The sequence below is a fragment of the Pseudorasbora parva genome, chromosome 10, assembly GCF_024679245.1.
Source record: "Pseudorasbora parva isolate DD20220531a chromosome 10, ASM2467924v1, whole genome shotgun sequence".
NCBI classification, from domain to species: domain Eukaryota; kingdom Metazoa; phylum Chordata; class Actinopteri; order Cypriniformes; family Gobionidae; genus Pseudorasbora; species Pseudorasbora parva.
In genome coordinates this window covers 21756492-21773161 of record NC_090181.1, presented here as the reverse complement: position 1 = coordinate 21773161, position 16670 = coordinate 21756492, and the positions used below count along the sequence as shown (strand labels likewise).

At 34.7% G+C, this 16670-nt stretch overlaps 2 protein-coding genes across 2 annotated transcripts; one reads left to right on the top strand and one right to left on the bottom strand.

The window, feature by feature from the left end:
* Positions 1-5166: 5166 nt before the first annotated feature.
* spdya (speedy/RINGO cell cycle regulator family member A) lies at positions 5167-11757 on the top strand. Its single transcript, XM_067455500.1, has 10 exons — positions 5167-5547; positions 5690-5799; positions 5884-5970; positions 6080-6949; positions 7227-7449; positions 7614-7672; positions 7812-7897; positions 9274-9445; positions 9767-10052; positions 11285-11757. The coding sequence occupies exons 5-10, from the start codon at positions 7245-7247 to the stop codon at positions 11344-11346; spliced, it is 870 nt and encodes a 289-aa protein (XP_067311601.1). The 5' UTR covers positions 5167-5547; positions 5690-5799; positions 5884-5970; positions 6080-6949; positions 7227-7244; the 3' UTR covers positions 11347-11757.
* Positions 11742-15811, bottom strand: trmt61b (tRNA methyltransferase 61B). Its single transcript, XM_067455499.1, has 7 exons — positions 14755-15811; positions 12993-13095; positions 12697-12887; positions 12517-12608; positions 12191-12378; positions 11968-12051; positions 11742-11850 (listed from the first exon to the last, which is right to left on the bottom strand). Exons 1-7 carry the CDS (start codon positions 15424-15426, stop codon positions 11816-11818), a joined length of 1365 nt encoding a protein of 454 aa, XP_067311600.1. The 5' UTR covers positions 15427-15811; the 3' UTR covers positions 11742-11815.
* Between the last annotated feature and the right edge of the window lie 859 nt (positions 15812-16670).

The window sequence follows — 16670 nt, the reverse complement described above, 5'->3', positions numbered from 1 at the left end:
GTTATAAGTATAACAATGTCACACTTTTAGTTCTTTGACACTGGTTTGTTGTGCCTCTGCTCAGAGAGAGAGAGAGAGAGAGAGAGAGAGAGAGAGAGAGAGAGAGAGAGAGAGAGAGAGAGAGAGAGGGAGAGAGAGAGAGAGAGAGAGACGGTGAGCTTATAAGTAAGCAAAAAGAAAAGTGAGCAAGAATTAGTACCTGATCCTGATACAATGTTATCAATCATTTATTTTGTTTTTCTGATCTCTTGCTCAGGTAAGATACATCAATTAAAATATTCCAGATTTTTTTAATTTTTTTAATTTGATTTATATTATATGGGAATCACAATGTTATCAACATTCAATTTATGTGTTTTAAAATAATGATTTTTATAATTTTCTTTGAATGGAAAGCCCTAGGAAAGAGTGAAAATGAACTTCTTTCAGTTTGGTGGGAGCCAGAGATGCCCTCATATTCTAAAACCTTACATAGTTTGATGGACGGCTATGGAAATGACTCATCAGTATGTACAACTTTGTCATTAATACTGCAGCCCTTAGCAGGACTCACTCATTCATGTCATTAAATATCATTATTTAGATTTTTTTAACCTCATTTCCCATTACTCACATGCAGAGAGTGCAGCCGAACATCATCTTCTGTTGCGTATGCCAAGAGGCAGTAAGACGAGCTAAGAATGCAGTTTATCAAAAGATCCAGAAGGTAATGTTCAGATGTCTCAAAAGAACACGTTTCTAATGGCTCTGACCGTTTAAGACAGGATCGTCATTACATTTACACAATTATAATGATAAAACAGAATAGCAATTTACAAACTTTACAATAATTAAGAAAAAGAATAAAAAATGTAACTTTTTAATATGGAGTAAAGTATGTGTCATTATTTTCCAATTGAGTTCTGGCATTATATGAATATTGAGATGTAACATCAATGTGAATTTATTCATTGGACAGCTTGTGTCACAAAAGGAAAAATTTAAAATATAAAAGTTGCGTCAGTTTTATGTTTAATAATAAAGTTATATTTTGTACATCTTTCCCTGTTATTTTACAGAAGATAAACAATGTCTGTTACAAATTCATAGAGGCTTTTCGAAAGATTTGCATTCAGCGTGCAGTGAGATATCGGGACATCGTACTGCACACGCTCTTCCCTGGTGGGAGTCCAAGGGGCACATGTTTGAAGATAAAGTTCTGCTCGTAACAACTGACAATGGCTGTAGAAGGGCTACATTTGCATTTTTTGCAATTCTGTTATTGGCGAACTTCAAATCTGTTTCTAAATTAACTTTTCAATATTTGAGAGAAAACTGTTAGTTGAATATCTGTCGCCTGCCATGTGTCTTTTAAATGTGCATATACATATTTTTTGTCATCAATTTGAATGTTTGTCAGCTATGGGGTCTTGTGTTTCCATTTATGCTTTTCAGGAAATCAATAAAACATGCAGCAAATGGATTTTCTTTATGCGTTCCCTCTGCTATTCTGTAGCCAACGGATACAAAAATTCCCTGATGAGGGCCCTTTTTCCTGGAGGTACTCCTATAGGCACCTGCAGAGTGCTGAAGTTATGTGATCACAGAGACTATAAGATCAAAAAATGCAGTTAAAAGTTATGTTTAAATGCTGTAAAATGCTCTAATATATTGTACTGAATATTATACTACTGCTTTTTTTTTGCGATTCATCTGTAAGATGTAAGATTGTGTTATGTTTTACATCATACATTAAAAATAAATGTGATTTTCTACTTCTGGTTATTTTCTGTTGATAGTCTCTTTTTTTCTTTGATTATAACTGAATATTTGGCATGTAAGTGACTTCAGGACTCTTATCAAACATGTGCGGTTTGGGGCCGATCGGACATTTTATGCTTGACATCTTCCTCTTTTATGGCGAAACATCGAACTTTGTGAGGCCACCACAGACACGCTGTTGAGATCTTCACAATTTACATTTGCTATAGCCTTTAGATTAGACTGTGCAAATATGATGTTGATGATTAAATCTCTGAGGAGTGTGTATATACCAAATTTCATATCTGTATGTGAAATGCTGTGCTAGGGACTTTGTTGAAAATTTGTAGGTGGTGCATTTTGCCACGCCTAATTCTGAAACCCTCAGATGTAAATTTTCCATTACTTGTGACGCGTATGCAAAGTTGAATGAGTTTTCGAGCATAAAAAAAATAAATAATAATAATTAAAAAAAAAAAAAAATATATATATATATATATATATATATATATATATATTTTTTTTTTTTTTTTTTTTAATTATTATTTTTTTTTTTTATATCATATATAAAAAACATATATCTATATATCTATATCGAATTGAACGAAAGCACACACGTGTGTTTGCCTCAGAAACATGAATTCATTCTCGCGCCAGTCCCTCGCGCAGCTTCTCGACAATAACAGCGCGAATGGCAGTCGACTAGTATTGTTCTTCTCAACAAGCGCTATGGCTGCCCGGACACAATATTCAGATTTCAGACGCGCTATCTTGACTCGAGAGATGGAAACACGGATCAGTGATGAAGCATGCCGACCCCCTTCTCAATGCACTTGTTTTGGGTCGACAGAGATGAAGGGCTCTCATTGGTTTGGAGAAGATCCTGGTAGTCATATATATATATTTATTTATTTTTTAATTATATTTTTTTTATGCTCGAAAACTCATTCAACTTTGCATACGCGTCACAAGTAATGGAAAATTTACATATATATATATATATATATATATATATATATATATATATATATATATAGATATATATATATATATATAGATATAGATATATATATAGATATAGATATAGATATATGTCCTGGACATTGAATGCTTTATCAACCTTCAGCTGCTGTTTAGTTTAACATTTTGTCGATTTTTGAAAATTCTGACATAATTAAATATTTATGAGATGGATTTGAACTGGATTTCAGGATTTGAACACTGCCCTGAAAGTAAATGGTGACCAAAGGGATGTCAAGCTACAACAAACAATTTCTGAATATATACTTTTGGGTATAGGATGCTAATGTAAAACACACTTTTAACACTGTTAAAAGTTTCTGACCTTGGGTAATTAGCACTGAACTATCAGACAACACTGGAGGTTTAGCATTTAGACTCGCAAGGGTTAATATAATAATAGTGATCAGCAAAGTATATTTTTGTAACATCATTAGAACAAATGAACAGTTGGTCCAGGATTAGAGGAGGGTTCAACTTACTTCGCTTAACACTTACATTTAGCATCTTTGTGTGCTCATATCAGCAAAACCAGGGGTAGAGTGCCCTGACACTTTAAAATAAATATATTACAAAAGGGAATTATAGAACAATGTATCTAGCCTGTATCATTGGATCCTTCGTGATACTCTTTGGTAAGATATTGTTAATGTTTTAGCACTACTTTGACTTGTATTAATTTGATCTTGTCAAAAAATTATTCACTTTAGTGAGGCGTTAAACCAGAACCACATTTGTGTCCGAATGTTAAGATGTTAATGTATAGCCTATAGTTATATTATATGATATATGAAGTTATTTTTTTGTGCAGCTGCTGCTAAGAGTTCTCCATATGAAGCTAGTCATGAGATGGTACAGGCAATCACCTTCGATGACAAAGAAGATCTGTGTAATCCTTCCAAGGTAATGAAATTAATATAATCTCTCACCCTTAAATAAAAGTATACAACAATTATGTACAATATAATCCTGTGGTGAAGTTCAGAGAACATTAGTGTGGAGTACATTGTATCAAGAATCCCCTTGATAACACTCATTGTATTATTATTTCTCTTCCTAGACGGCCATAAAATGTTGTATTTGCTTGGAAATGATAAAAAAGTATTTACCCATAGTAAATGCTCTATTTGACCAGGTAAACATTTAGTACTTTTATTCCTGTTTTTCAATAATAATAATATTAATAATCTGCTGAAAACACAATCTTTGATCATTTAATCTCATATATTTATCAGAAAAGGAAGATAAAATAATGTTTTTAAATGTGATTTGCTAAGTCCCCCTTGGAAATATATTTGTATTGTTAGCCATAATGGTTACAGTTTTGTTATTTACTTTGTTCATGAAAGTATTCATATAAATGTGAAGAAATTGATGTCTTATACATATTAAAACTTATTTTTCGTTTGCTCTCTCAGAAAATCAATACTGTATGCAGTGCCAACCGATTTTTCAGGAAAACGTGTAGAAAACTTGCCACCAAGGTGAAATTTAAGGTCATCAGAGGATTTTTCCCAGGAAGTCCTCTACAATCCTGCATTAAGTACAAAATGTGCTAAGTAAAGGATAAACCTAAACTAACAAGTCAATCAAAATATCAGCTGTTTGAGAAGACTTTGTTTGCTTTGTTATTTTGTCAAACCATGAGGCAATAAAATTTTTTAATGTAAATGCAGTCACTGATTCATTTGTTTAAAAAACAAAAACAAAGTAATGTAATAATGCTGATGATTAGCCATTTACACTATTTTACTTAAAGGGTTAGTTCACCAAGAAATTGATGTCATTAATGACTCACCCTAATGTTGTTCCACACCCGTAAGACCAGAAAACAGTTTAAGATATTTTATATTTAGTCCGAGAGCGTATACAAGTGTAGGCACACTATACATGTCCAGAAAGGGAATAAAAACATCATCATAGTAGTCCATGTGTGACATCAGTTGGTTAATTAGAATCTCAATAACCATCGAAAATACATTTTGGTCCAAAAATAGCAAAAGCTACGACTTTATTTAGCATTGTCTTCTCTTCCGCGTTTGTTTTCAAACCTCAAATAAAGATTCAAACGGTCATGAATCATCTTATTAATTCATGAGTTGGATCGCCAATGTCACGTAATTTCAGCAGTTTGGCAGTTTGACACGGGATCCGAATCATGAATCAATACGCTGATTCATAACCGTTTTAATTTTTATTTGAGGTTTGAAAACTAACACAGAAGAGAAGATAATGCTGAATAAAGTCGTTTTGCTATTTTTGGACCAAAATGTATTTTCGATGCTTCAGGAGATTCTAATGAACCATCTGATGTCACGTATGGACTACTTCGATGATGTTTTTATTCCCTTTCTGGACATGGACAGTATAGTGTGCACTTGCATATGCTCTCGGACTAAATATAAAATATCTTAAACTGTGTACTGAAGATCAACGGAGGTCTTACGGGTGTGGAACAACATTAGGGTGAGTCATTAATGACATCAATTACCTTTTTGGGTGAACTAACCCTTTAAAGCATTTTCTAGCGATTGTACATCAGTTTTGAAGTATTACTGATGGTTAGAAGAACTGAACAGACAGGAAAATGCTGACAACAGGAGCTCCATTCTCATACTTGACACTTTGGTCCACTGTGGTTTTGGTGCCCTGAACATCAGCACTTCAAAAGTCTTGTATAGACATTTATTAGACACAGACGTATTGTAGCCAAGCAGCTCTTTCCTAAGTAGAGGATTTGAAGAATCATGTCACCTATTCTTTTTGGACTGCTTATCGTGTGCTCAGGTGAGACTGAGGGACTATATGAATTTTACTTAGAACTTTTCATTGTGCATTATCTCACATCTCACTTTTCCTTAATATTTTACAATCATATCAAATTCTGCACATAAATGTTGTTGTTTTTTTTGTGTGTTTTGTGTTTCAGTTTTTGTTAGGTGCAACAGCATTACTAACAAGGCACATTGGAACATGCTGGAGAGAAATGAACTTAACCTTCCCGAAGAAGTAAAAAAGAGTCATGAATTTAACATAGAGGTAAACTGATGCACTATAACGCGATACAATAAAAAAGACAAAGTTACTAATATCCAATTTTTTCCCCTTGCATACTATCATCAGAAGACGGATATGAACGTCATTATGTGCTGGGTTTGCAAGAAGTCAGTTGATCATATAAAGGGCTTTGTTCTCCGTGAGATTAAAAAGGTAAACTAAAACTTTTTCTTCTACCTAAATTGTAGGTCTATACATATTTAGCTTGAAAATGCCTGCCCATATCTTTAAGCAAATGTTGTTGTTTTTTTGTTCGTTTAAGGAAATAGAGGCTGTGTGCAAAGCAATGAAAGTCCTCAAAAACATATGCAAGAAACATGCATATGAATACCAAATTGTGATACTTCATCTACTGTTTCCTGGTAATAGCATACAAACTTGTCAGCATTTGAGCATGTGTAAATAAATGTTATTCGTAATGAACATGGTCATTTCTAAATATCAACCTGTCGCCTGCTTGCTTTATTAGGCTGTAGCTACTTGAATTTCCATGTCCTACAAAATAAAGGAAATTTAGTGCTATTTTTTCTAAAATATTGTGTGCATTATTCATAGTCTGAACCGTTATAAGCAAAATCTAATAGCAAAGATGCAATCCTTTTTTTAATTAGACAATTGAATGCTTTTCACATGCATATCTTGTATAATCACTTGGAATGGGATCTTTTTTTTTTTTTTTTGCATTTGTTGTATTTTTTCAGTTTAGATATCTTCAAAAACAATTTAAATAACAATATATATATGTGCAAGTTTTAAATGCAAATAAAGCATATCTTTACAAAATTTCCCCAGCTTTCTCTTTTATTCTTTTATTCGTTCTGACGGTTCTGACCGGTTCTGGCCTCTGATTGAAGAATATTTGACCATGTGACTCTGACACAATTCCCGCGCTGCACAAGAAAGAGCAGGTGCACGTGCGCGCTCGCGCGAATAGCGTTGCTTCCAGTTTGACATATTTATTAAATGTTGATTTTGTTTTAATTCACGTTTAGAAAAAATATTATTAATGTTATAGAAAACAGCTAAAATTAAATCGTACCTATTTCAGCAATCAATCTTAGCATATCTGAGAGCGCGTGGCATCATGCGCGTGTCATTAGGTCATTACTGAGCCGCGGGTTTTTAAACTGAGGTAAATTTGGTTTACAATTGAACACTTGTCATATTGGGATAAATCAGAATAACCACGTAAAATACAGCATATAAACGTGTGCTTATAAATTATTCAGATAGGAATGGTGATACGTAACTTGTATCTGTTAGCTGATAGATTTCAAGACGCTTCTTTAAATTGAATTAGCAAAAGTCTGTCATAAACAAACGGGAATTTAATAAATAACGAAATACGCTACCATTCATACTAAAAAAAGACAGAAGCGAATAACTATATAAAGACAATATTTACACAGTGGCAGTGCATTTGAGACATGATTAAACTGGGTCGACCATGGGCCGAGACCGCACCATCTGGACCTACTCACAGTCTGCAGATCCGGCGCGGCCCGCGGAGAACGAGGCCGACCCCAGCCGGTCGGAACCAGCCAGACTCATCTCAGCAGCCTCGCAGGAAAACACCCGGCCCGACCCTGCTGATCCAGAGGCAGGAGATGGCCGCCTTCTTCAGACTGTTCGGTGGGTTCAGCTAAACAGCTGCCAGTGAAATCTTATAAACAAAATGTCACACCTATGTCCCACTGGTCACTTTTACATCAGGTTAACTAAGAGTCAGAAATGTCAAGTTCAATAGCAGTATAATTCTGTAGAATTAAAACTCTTATATTTTAATGTCTGCTCAGATGATGATCTAATACAGGACTTTCTGTGGATGGACTGCTGCTGCAAACTTACCGATAAGGTAACGTTAGCCAGACATATTTTGGCGTATTTAATGTTTAGCTGTTTCTAGATTGTGCTCGGTTTTGTTGTTGAATTCAGAAAACGATATATTCAGCTGTGTCTCTAAACCCAGTTATCTATGTCTTTATCTATTATAGTATTTGTTGGCTATGACATTTGTGTACTTCAGGAGGGCTCGCTTCATTATCACTGAACACAACAGAATGAACTTCTTCCTTGCCCTGTGAGTTGATCGTCCTGTGATAGTAGCCTGTTAAATTTATCATGAAAAAATTGCAGCTGTGGTTGCCAGAAATCAGTTGTAAAAATACTGACACATTCCTACCATTTTATTTTATAGAATGTTAATATTTTCCCTTTTTTGAACTACCGAAGTGCATTTTACCTTACTAATAGCCATAATAATACAGGCAGTACACACACAAAAAAATTGAGAACTTAAAAGTTTAAGACAACCAGCTGCAGAACATTTGAGTTTTCTCAACTTAGGGTCAATAGTTGTACAAACTTTGAGTTATCTCAACTTTTTTCATGTTAAATAGTCGAATAAACTTTAAAATCTGAATTTTTCATACAAAAGTTGGATTGTTTTTACAGTGTACAATAGAAAGCCATGTGATGAATCCGAGTTCATTGTAAGTGTCCATAAAAACATGGTCAAAATGCACTAGATGGTGCACCGGGACAGACAAAACTATGGAAGCCTGTTTCCACCACCACCACCACCACACAAAAAAAAAGACTAATTGTGACTTTTAATCTCAGAAACCTGACTTTTTTTCTAACAATTGTGAGTTATAAAGTCAATTCTGAGCTATAAACTCGCAATTACGTGATATAAAGTCACAATTCTGACTTTATTTCTCAGTCAGAATTGTGACTTTATACCTCGCAATTGTGAGGAAAAAAAGTCAGAATTCTGAGATAAAAAGTCACAATTACTTTTTTTTTTTTGTGGTGGTGGTGGAAACAGGCTTCCATAGTTTTGTCTGTCCCGGTGCACCATCAAGTGCATTTTGACCATGTTTTTATGGACGCTTACAATGAACTCAGATTCATCATAATATGGCTTTCTATTGTTTTCTTATTTTATTTAGTGGCGGAATCAGGCTTTCATACAAAACACTTAAATAATAATACAAAAAACATTAATTAAATAACACAGAATTTAGCATAGAAAGACCCCAATACATTACTGATTACAAAAATCAGAGGAAACAAAACTATTTAAAAATGTCATGCAAGAACTTCTGGGAATGGCTTTCACTATTTTTTAACTCTAAATGATATGGTAATTAATTTGGCAATTTATTTTCATATAATGTGATTTAAACCATTTACAATTTTTTATATGGAAAGGTAACTTGCCGTTAACCAACTAAAAGATGTTTTACTCTAGCATTCAAAAACAGTCACAAAACTGGTCTGCAATACTGAACAACATACTGTATTTGTCTGTATTTGTAGTATATAGGGTTGTACTTTGGCATTGTTTTTGATGCCTTCAATCAAATTGCACTGTTTGCACAACAGAGAAGTCATATTTATGGATAAAATCTTAGTTTCTTGAGTCCATGTGCTCAATTTTTCATATTCTAGCTATCTAGCAAACACAATGGAAGAGGATGAGGAGGAGACCAAATATGAGATCTTCCCTTGGGCTCTGGGGAAAAGCTGGAGGAAACATTTCCCACGATTCCTAAAGCAAAGAGACCAACTGTGGGCACGCATAGAGTACCGAGCTGCTGTCAGCAGACGATGCTGCGAGGAGGTACACCCCTCACTAGTGTATTCTGTGCCACATATTATTTGCCATACTCTCTTGAAGTTCCACTTGTGCTTGAACTCGTCTGATTGTTCATAATTGTTAATCCACTAAGAAAAGTGTTAATGTTTGTTGCAATGGGAGCACTGAAGATAGCAATGTGCTGAAATGTATGCTGCTGTCTAGCTTCTCTGCACTTTTCACACCATGTAACTTATAAAATAAAATGTTGCTACTTATTTACTTGATTCAGTGTGCTTTCAGCAATCTTCTTGCTTGTTCCGAAAAATAGTTCTAAATCCCACTGTGCTTGATGCATGATTGCAGGTGATGGCTATTGTGCCATCTCATTTCATCTGGCAGCGTGAGCGTGCAGAGCATCACAGTGGTGCTCAGAGGCTCTACCAAAACTGTGAGGGGATCCACATTCCACGTGGGCCTTCTGCTTCTCCAGAGCTTTGTTCTCTCTGTGCCAAGACCTCTGCTGTTCCTGTGCCTCGCCCATCCTCTACTGTAGCCCGTCCATCAGCTGTACCCCTGGAGACCAAAGCTTCACAAAGGCGCAATAAGATGACCAAAGCTCGACACTCCTGTAACTGCACGACTACAGCAGGTAAATTAGCGTGTGACGCCCTCTAGTGGTGTTAAAGGAAATGTATGGTGTGCACCACTACTTCATGACCACTGAGTACTTTTACTTTGGCCACCACAGCTGAAAAACTTTTATGATCTATACCAGTGGTGTCCAAACTCGTTCCTTGAGGGCCGCTATCCTGCAAAGTTTAGCTACAGCTTGCCTCAACACACCTGCTGGAAGTTTCTAGTATGCCTATTAAGACCTTGATAGGCTGGTTCAGCTGTGTTTCATTGGGGTTGGAGTTAAACTCTGCAGGACAGTGGCCCTCCAGGAGTAGGATTGGACACCCGTGTGGCATGTTGCACAAAGCTGGTTTCAGTTACTACCCAGGTAAGTTCAAGATTAGTTAGAGCAAACTCTGGTTTTTCGGGCTCAAGAAGGTGGATTGTTTTTTAGCAGTGTTCATTACAATGGTAACTTACACTACATAGCTAACCTGCTCTGAAGCAGGTTTTATTCTTGGTTAGAGATCACAAACCCAAACTAGACCAATCAGCTGCAAGTAAAGACGCAATAAAGCCACGCCCCCTGCATTTATTGTTCCAAATTTACAGTTTATAGTGAAAACCATCAGAGACAAAATTGCTCATCCTTTAGTACTAACTATTATATTTATATTATAATTACTTTCAATTAATTTAATATATTCATATAGTTATTATATTAATTTATATAAATAAAACATGCATTCATAATTCTTTTAAACAATGTGTATTCATTTGAGCTCTTTGTGAACCTTTAATTATTATTGTATCATTTCTTTGATTCACATAATGCATTGTTATAGTCAGATATTATTTCAGCTGCCTTCTCAAACTGTCGCTGTGGCAGCAGTGTTTATTTCTGTTTTGTAAACGCATTTCATTTCATGATCATTTTCAAAACGATCTCTCAATCTTCTGAAGAGAAGTGAATCAATCGGACACTGTGATTGGCTGTTTTCTGCACGTGTCACACTTTCAGGTGCACGCGATTCAGAGTTAATCGCTAACTCTGGATTAAAACTGTTGACAGAGAACGTTTATACCAAGCTTTGAGAGACTGTTGAACTTGATCTAAACTAGGTTGGATTAATTTGGATTTGTCAACTCTAAACCTACTCTGAAACTCAGTTTGTTCAGCTAGCTTCATGCAACAGGCCTCTGATCTATACCAATGCCTCTAGAAACATTTACCATTTGGCTTTTCTTCTCTTTTTATATTTACAGGAAGTGATAGGGTCAGCGAAACGTGTCAAGATCATTCAATGGACTGGATCAATGAGGAGTAGCTTGGTTGCATAATATAAAATCATATTTGCCTGTTGACTATATATCTGAGGCACTTCAGCTGTCTAAGGGGAGAACATAATTTCAGTCTCTTAACTGATCTTATAAGAAATGTACAGCATTGTTGTAAAAAGGGGAATAGTCATGTACATTGTTCATATAAGATCTAAATATGTCAGTAAATCCTCTCACTATGTGAAGGTTTGTACATGTATTTTACTGTATCATAATCCTCTACTATTTATTTCTTCTTGTACAAAGTGCTTAATGAAACAAGTATAACATTTGACTAATATGAATGTGAATTAAATGTATTCCATGGATTGAGCAGATAATTAGATTCACTATACTTTGTCTTAAATACTTAAGAGCATGACATGAAAATGTACAATAAAAATACTTTTATTGGACAAGTTTATTGATGAAATGTATTTGAGACACAGCAGCTTTATTGTACTCTTGTATGCACATCTATTTCAAGATCTTCCGTAATTTTATGAGAAAGGCTGAAAAGAAATTAAAATCAGGTACATTTCAATCACATACAAAGTACCTAGAGAATTCTCTGAAACATGCATATTGAGCTACTGGAATACACACAACAATGTAGGGCTGTATCTCACCTGTATGGCCAGTCTGTTCTGGATGAGGACGTGCTATGTATGGGACGTCTCCAAATGGCACCAGATCTTGACAATTCAAATCCCCTTAAAACAGACAGGTTAGCATGATTCTAACCAGGAATGATTTAAGGTGATGCAATGAAGAATCTGTGACTTGTTCGATGCAGTCAAAACAAAAGATAAACTGTAAATGGAGAAAAGAGCATGTTATGCAATAATTCACCTTCAGTGTCTTCACTTGGTTCACATTCATCATTTTCACGTGGAGGTTTTCGTTTGGTAAATGTTCCATCTTTTTTGAGGGATGGACCAACAAGCCAGTCCCGGTACTGAACCTCAACAATGCGTTCACACACCAGAGGAAGGGTGGAGCATCGCAGACCCTCCATCAGATCAATGACCTGTGTGATACTGGTGACAAAATCAAACATTGAGACTTTCTATACACTACTGCTCAAAATAATTATTTAAAAAATATATATTTTAAATGATAACGTGTGGCTATACATTCACATAGTTGTTTTGTGTATGCACAGAATTTTGTATTACTTTGCTTGATAAACAGCACACACAGATCCAGGATGGAGGTGAGGAACCACAGCAGGTAAGGCCAAATGTGGATTAACCATATCCAGAGCGACCTAACACACAAGAAGTCTTTCATATACAGACAGCAAATGATTCTTATATTATGATAAAACATAAAACACATAGGGTACTGCTTCTCACTGAGTTAAAACCCCGCCCAGCCAGAAGAGGACCAGCAGATATGAGGTCTCCATGGTGAAAGTGAACATTATCAGGCCATTCCTCCCCTCGTCGGAGGCTCCACGAGGACTTCCAACGCTGGTAGTTTAATACAGCACCTCTGTGATGGTCCTCTCTTATCTCCACACTCAAAACACTCCCTTTATATCCAACTGATGACACAAGCATAAATTCATTCCTAAGTGTTGTAATGCAATAGTATACCTACTTCCACAGGACCCTCATAACATCTAGAAGATGGAGGAAACCTCACACACCTGCCCTGGACAAGAAAAGGCTCATGGCACCAGATCCAGAGCCTGATTCCAGAACACAATCTCCTTCGGTCACATCCATCATTGTCAACATCGCACTGGCATCCTGCAAAGGAGAGAGCGCCAAAATACTTTTTATTTTTCATTGGCATAAAACCTGTGGCGTAACAAGTAAAACATAATACATATTTTCCTTAAACCTTGAAAGCACGTTTTAACTTTCAAAAGTTTGAGGTCTGTAAGATTTTTATTTTATGTTTTCAAAAGAAATAATTTAAATTTAAAAATAACTTTTTTGTTTCAATTGTATTTGTACTTGTTACTTGTTAATTGTACTTTTTTTGTGTTGGCAAAGCTGAATTTTCAGCATCATTTCTCCAGTCTTCAGTGTTACATGATACTTCAGAATTCATCCTAATAATATGCTAATTATATTAGTGCTCAGGAAACATTTCTTATTAGTATTAGTGTTAAAAACAGTTGAGCTGCTTAAAGGATTAGTTCACCCAAAAATGAAATTGATGTCATTAATGACTCAACAATGTTGTTCCATAAGGTTCCTGTAAGACCTCCGTTCATCTTCAGAACACAGTTTAAAGGGATAGTTCATTTTAAAATAAATTCTGTCATCCTTTACTCACCCTCAAGTTGTTTTAAACCTGTATGAATTTCTTTCTTCAGCTGAACACAAAGGAAGATATTTTTAAGAATGTCAGTAACCAAACAGTTAACTGAAACCATTGACTTTCATAGTAGGTAAAAAATACTATGGAAGTCAATGGCTTTTTGTTTTCTTTAATTCTAAAATTTGAGATTTTGTTAAATATAAAGTGCATTATAAATAAAATATATTATTATTATTATTATTATGTGACATCAGTAAGTTAATTAGAATCTCTTGAAGCATTGAAAATACATTTTGGTCCAAAATGAACAAAAACTACGACTTTATTCAGCATTGTCTTCTTTTCCGCGTTTGTTTTCAAACCTCAAATAAAGATTCAAACGATTATGAATCAGCGTATTGATTCATGATTCGGATCGCATGTCAAACTGCTGAAATCATGTGACATTGGCAATCCGAATCATGAATCAATACGCTGATTCATAACCATTTGAATCTTTATTTGAGGTTTGAAAACAAACACTGAAGAGAAGACAATAATGAATAAAGTCGCAGTTTTAGCTATTTGTGGACCAAAATGTATTTTCGATGCTCCTCTATTTCTCTTTTTTTCTTCCCTTTTTCTGGTTTTTGCTACTCTGAGTAGTATACAAATCTTGGTATTTAGGGCACTTTCTGCGTTTCTTTGCCTCTTCTTGACGGATCACTTCCTGTACTCCAGAGTTGTAAGTCGCTTTGGATAAAAGCGTCTGCTAAATGCATAAATGTAAATGCATTAATGTAAATGCATTAATTGAAAGCAAAGAAATTTAGAAGAGAAACACAATTTTGTCACGTAAATCACAAATAATATTAATATAATTTTATAATATGTATCTTCCTGTATATATATATATATATATATATATATATATATATATATATATATATATATATATATATATATATATATATATATAATTTTTTATACAATTTATATTAAGTTTTACAACTTAAATTAAAAATGTACAAAAAAAAAAACTTTAATTCAAAAACTAAAAACCTGTTCATTATGGAAAAGTTATTGCATGTTTGAACTTCTTCTTCATGGAAATGACTAGGAGTATCACTGACTGTTGTTTTGTGATGATCATTTCTTACTTTAGGGTATGCAATAGCTGGCCCTCTCTTCATGAAGAGAGTAAACTCATCCAGGCTGGGTCGTCGAATCAGAATCGGGATTCCCATTGAAGTGCGTATGATGCTTCCAGCAGGACGGCCCTCCATGTCCTCATGAGTTATGAATCCCCAGTTACTATGGAGCTTCAGGCCCTCTTTTAGCTGGAACATCTTCCGAAATTCTAAACGTCTCCTCCGGCTGAACTCAGCCAGTAGAGTCTCTCCGAAACATATTGGCCTTTCCCCAGGAACATACACATGATTAGGAGCAAAAGATCCTTGAGGGTCCTCTGTTTCCAATTCTCGCTCCTTCCCTAAACTCTGAGAGTCCTGTTCATCTTCATTGTTTCTAGTGTCCAGTAGTTCCAAAACCTCTTGACTCAGACTGTCTTCAGGCAGCAGTTGACTGATCCTCTCCAGTGGGGACAGAGGTCGACGTCTCCTAGACAAAGAAGTTCTTCGAGAGAATGGTGGAAAAGTGGACACAGGTGCATCTGAACCCTTGTCAGAATCATTTGGGTCAGTCCCAAATCTCCTCAGGCCACAGAGAAATGGTTTAATGTGAATCACATTATGTCTTTCTAAACACATGAGATAGACTTTGGCAGTTTTACGAGTCATGAATGAGAGACCCAAATGCAGAGAAACAGCCATGGTTTTGAGCCCCAGAAATAATTCTTTAAAGATAAAGACGATACACTTTTGAATGGTTCTTCTCACCACACAGTGATCAGACACATCACACAGCTATTTGAGAGCTTCTACACGGACTAGAATATACTATAGGAACTAACAAATCATGCATTATTTAATTCGCTACAAATTACATCTACACAATAACCGTTGTAAAATATAAAGTCAAAATTATAGTAAATAGATCGTTTTAAACGACAATTCATAATATCTAAAATATTAGATAAATAATTGATTACTGTCTGGATTCCAGAGTAAGTGGCAACTTAAATGCGTACGGTAAGTGTCCATTACGTTAGAAGAAAAACAATCCAGCATGATTCTCAAAGGGCGCCGCCATGATGAAAAGGACGTCACTGACAGATGCAGTAGGACCTGGTCACCGGTAGATGGGTTCATTCTCTTTCTCTTCTCTTTTTTCTAAACTTCAGATTCTTGATTCAGTTTCCCTTATGCTAAAAATATTTTAAGGATCTTTAAATATCTTTAAATAAAGTTATTTACGAGGCTTGTGTATGTCTATTATTTCCTTAAAGTTTATATAACATATATAGTTTGTATGTATGTTTTTTAATAAATCATAATCACCTTATTACTGTTAGGTTTATAACTGGTTGGTTTACTGTTGAAACAATACACTTCTTTAAAAAAAAAACAATAAAGTAATACAATATTTCGTATGAATATATATATATATATATATATATATATATATATATATATATATATATATATATATATATATATATATATATATATATATATATATATATATGGAATTATTTGTTAAATGCTCATAAAGATGTGTATTGTACATGATCCATAACGCTTTAGAATAATTATATGTAATAACCGTTTCCAGTAAACGTTACATTATGAGAATTTTGATCAATGTCTTTCTTTTCTTTTTTTCTGTTACTAGTAAATACAGACCGTACACTACATGTAATGCCAATTTAAAATGAAATATACTTCACTTAGGGACTGTGTAAAACAAAACAAAAAACGTATTAAAACAATACAAATTATAAAGTTTTTTCAAATTCATGTAACTGCCCTAATATGTTACTTTATATCGTTTTTTTGTTTAGTTTTTTACTTACATGTTCATTCTATATTTTAGTTGATGTGGTTATTACATACTCTGAACTGTTCCATACTGTCTTATAATTGTTTTGTACTTTTCTGTAAGTAAACAAAAAAAA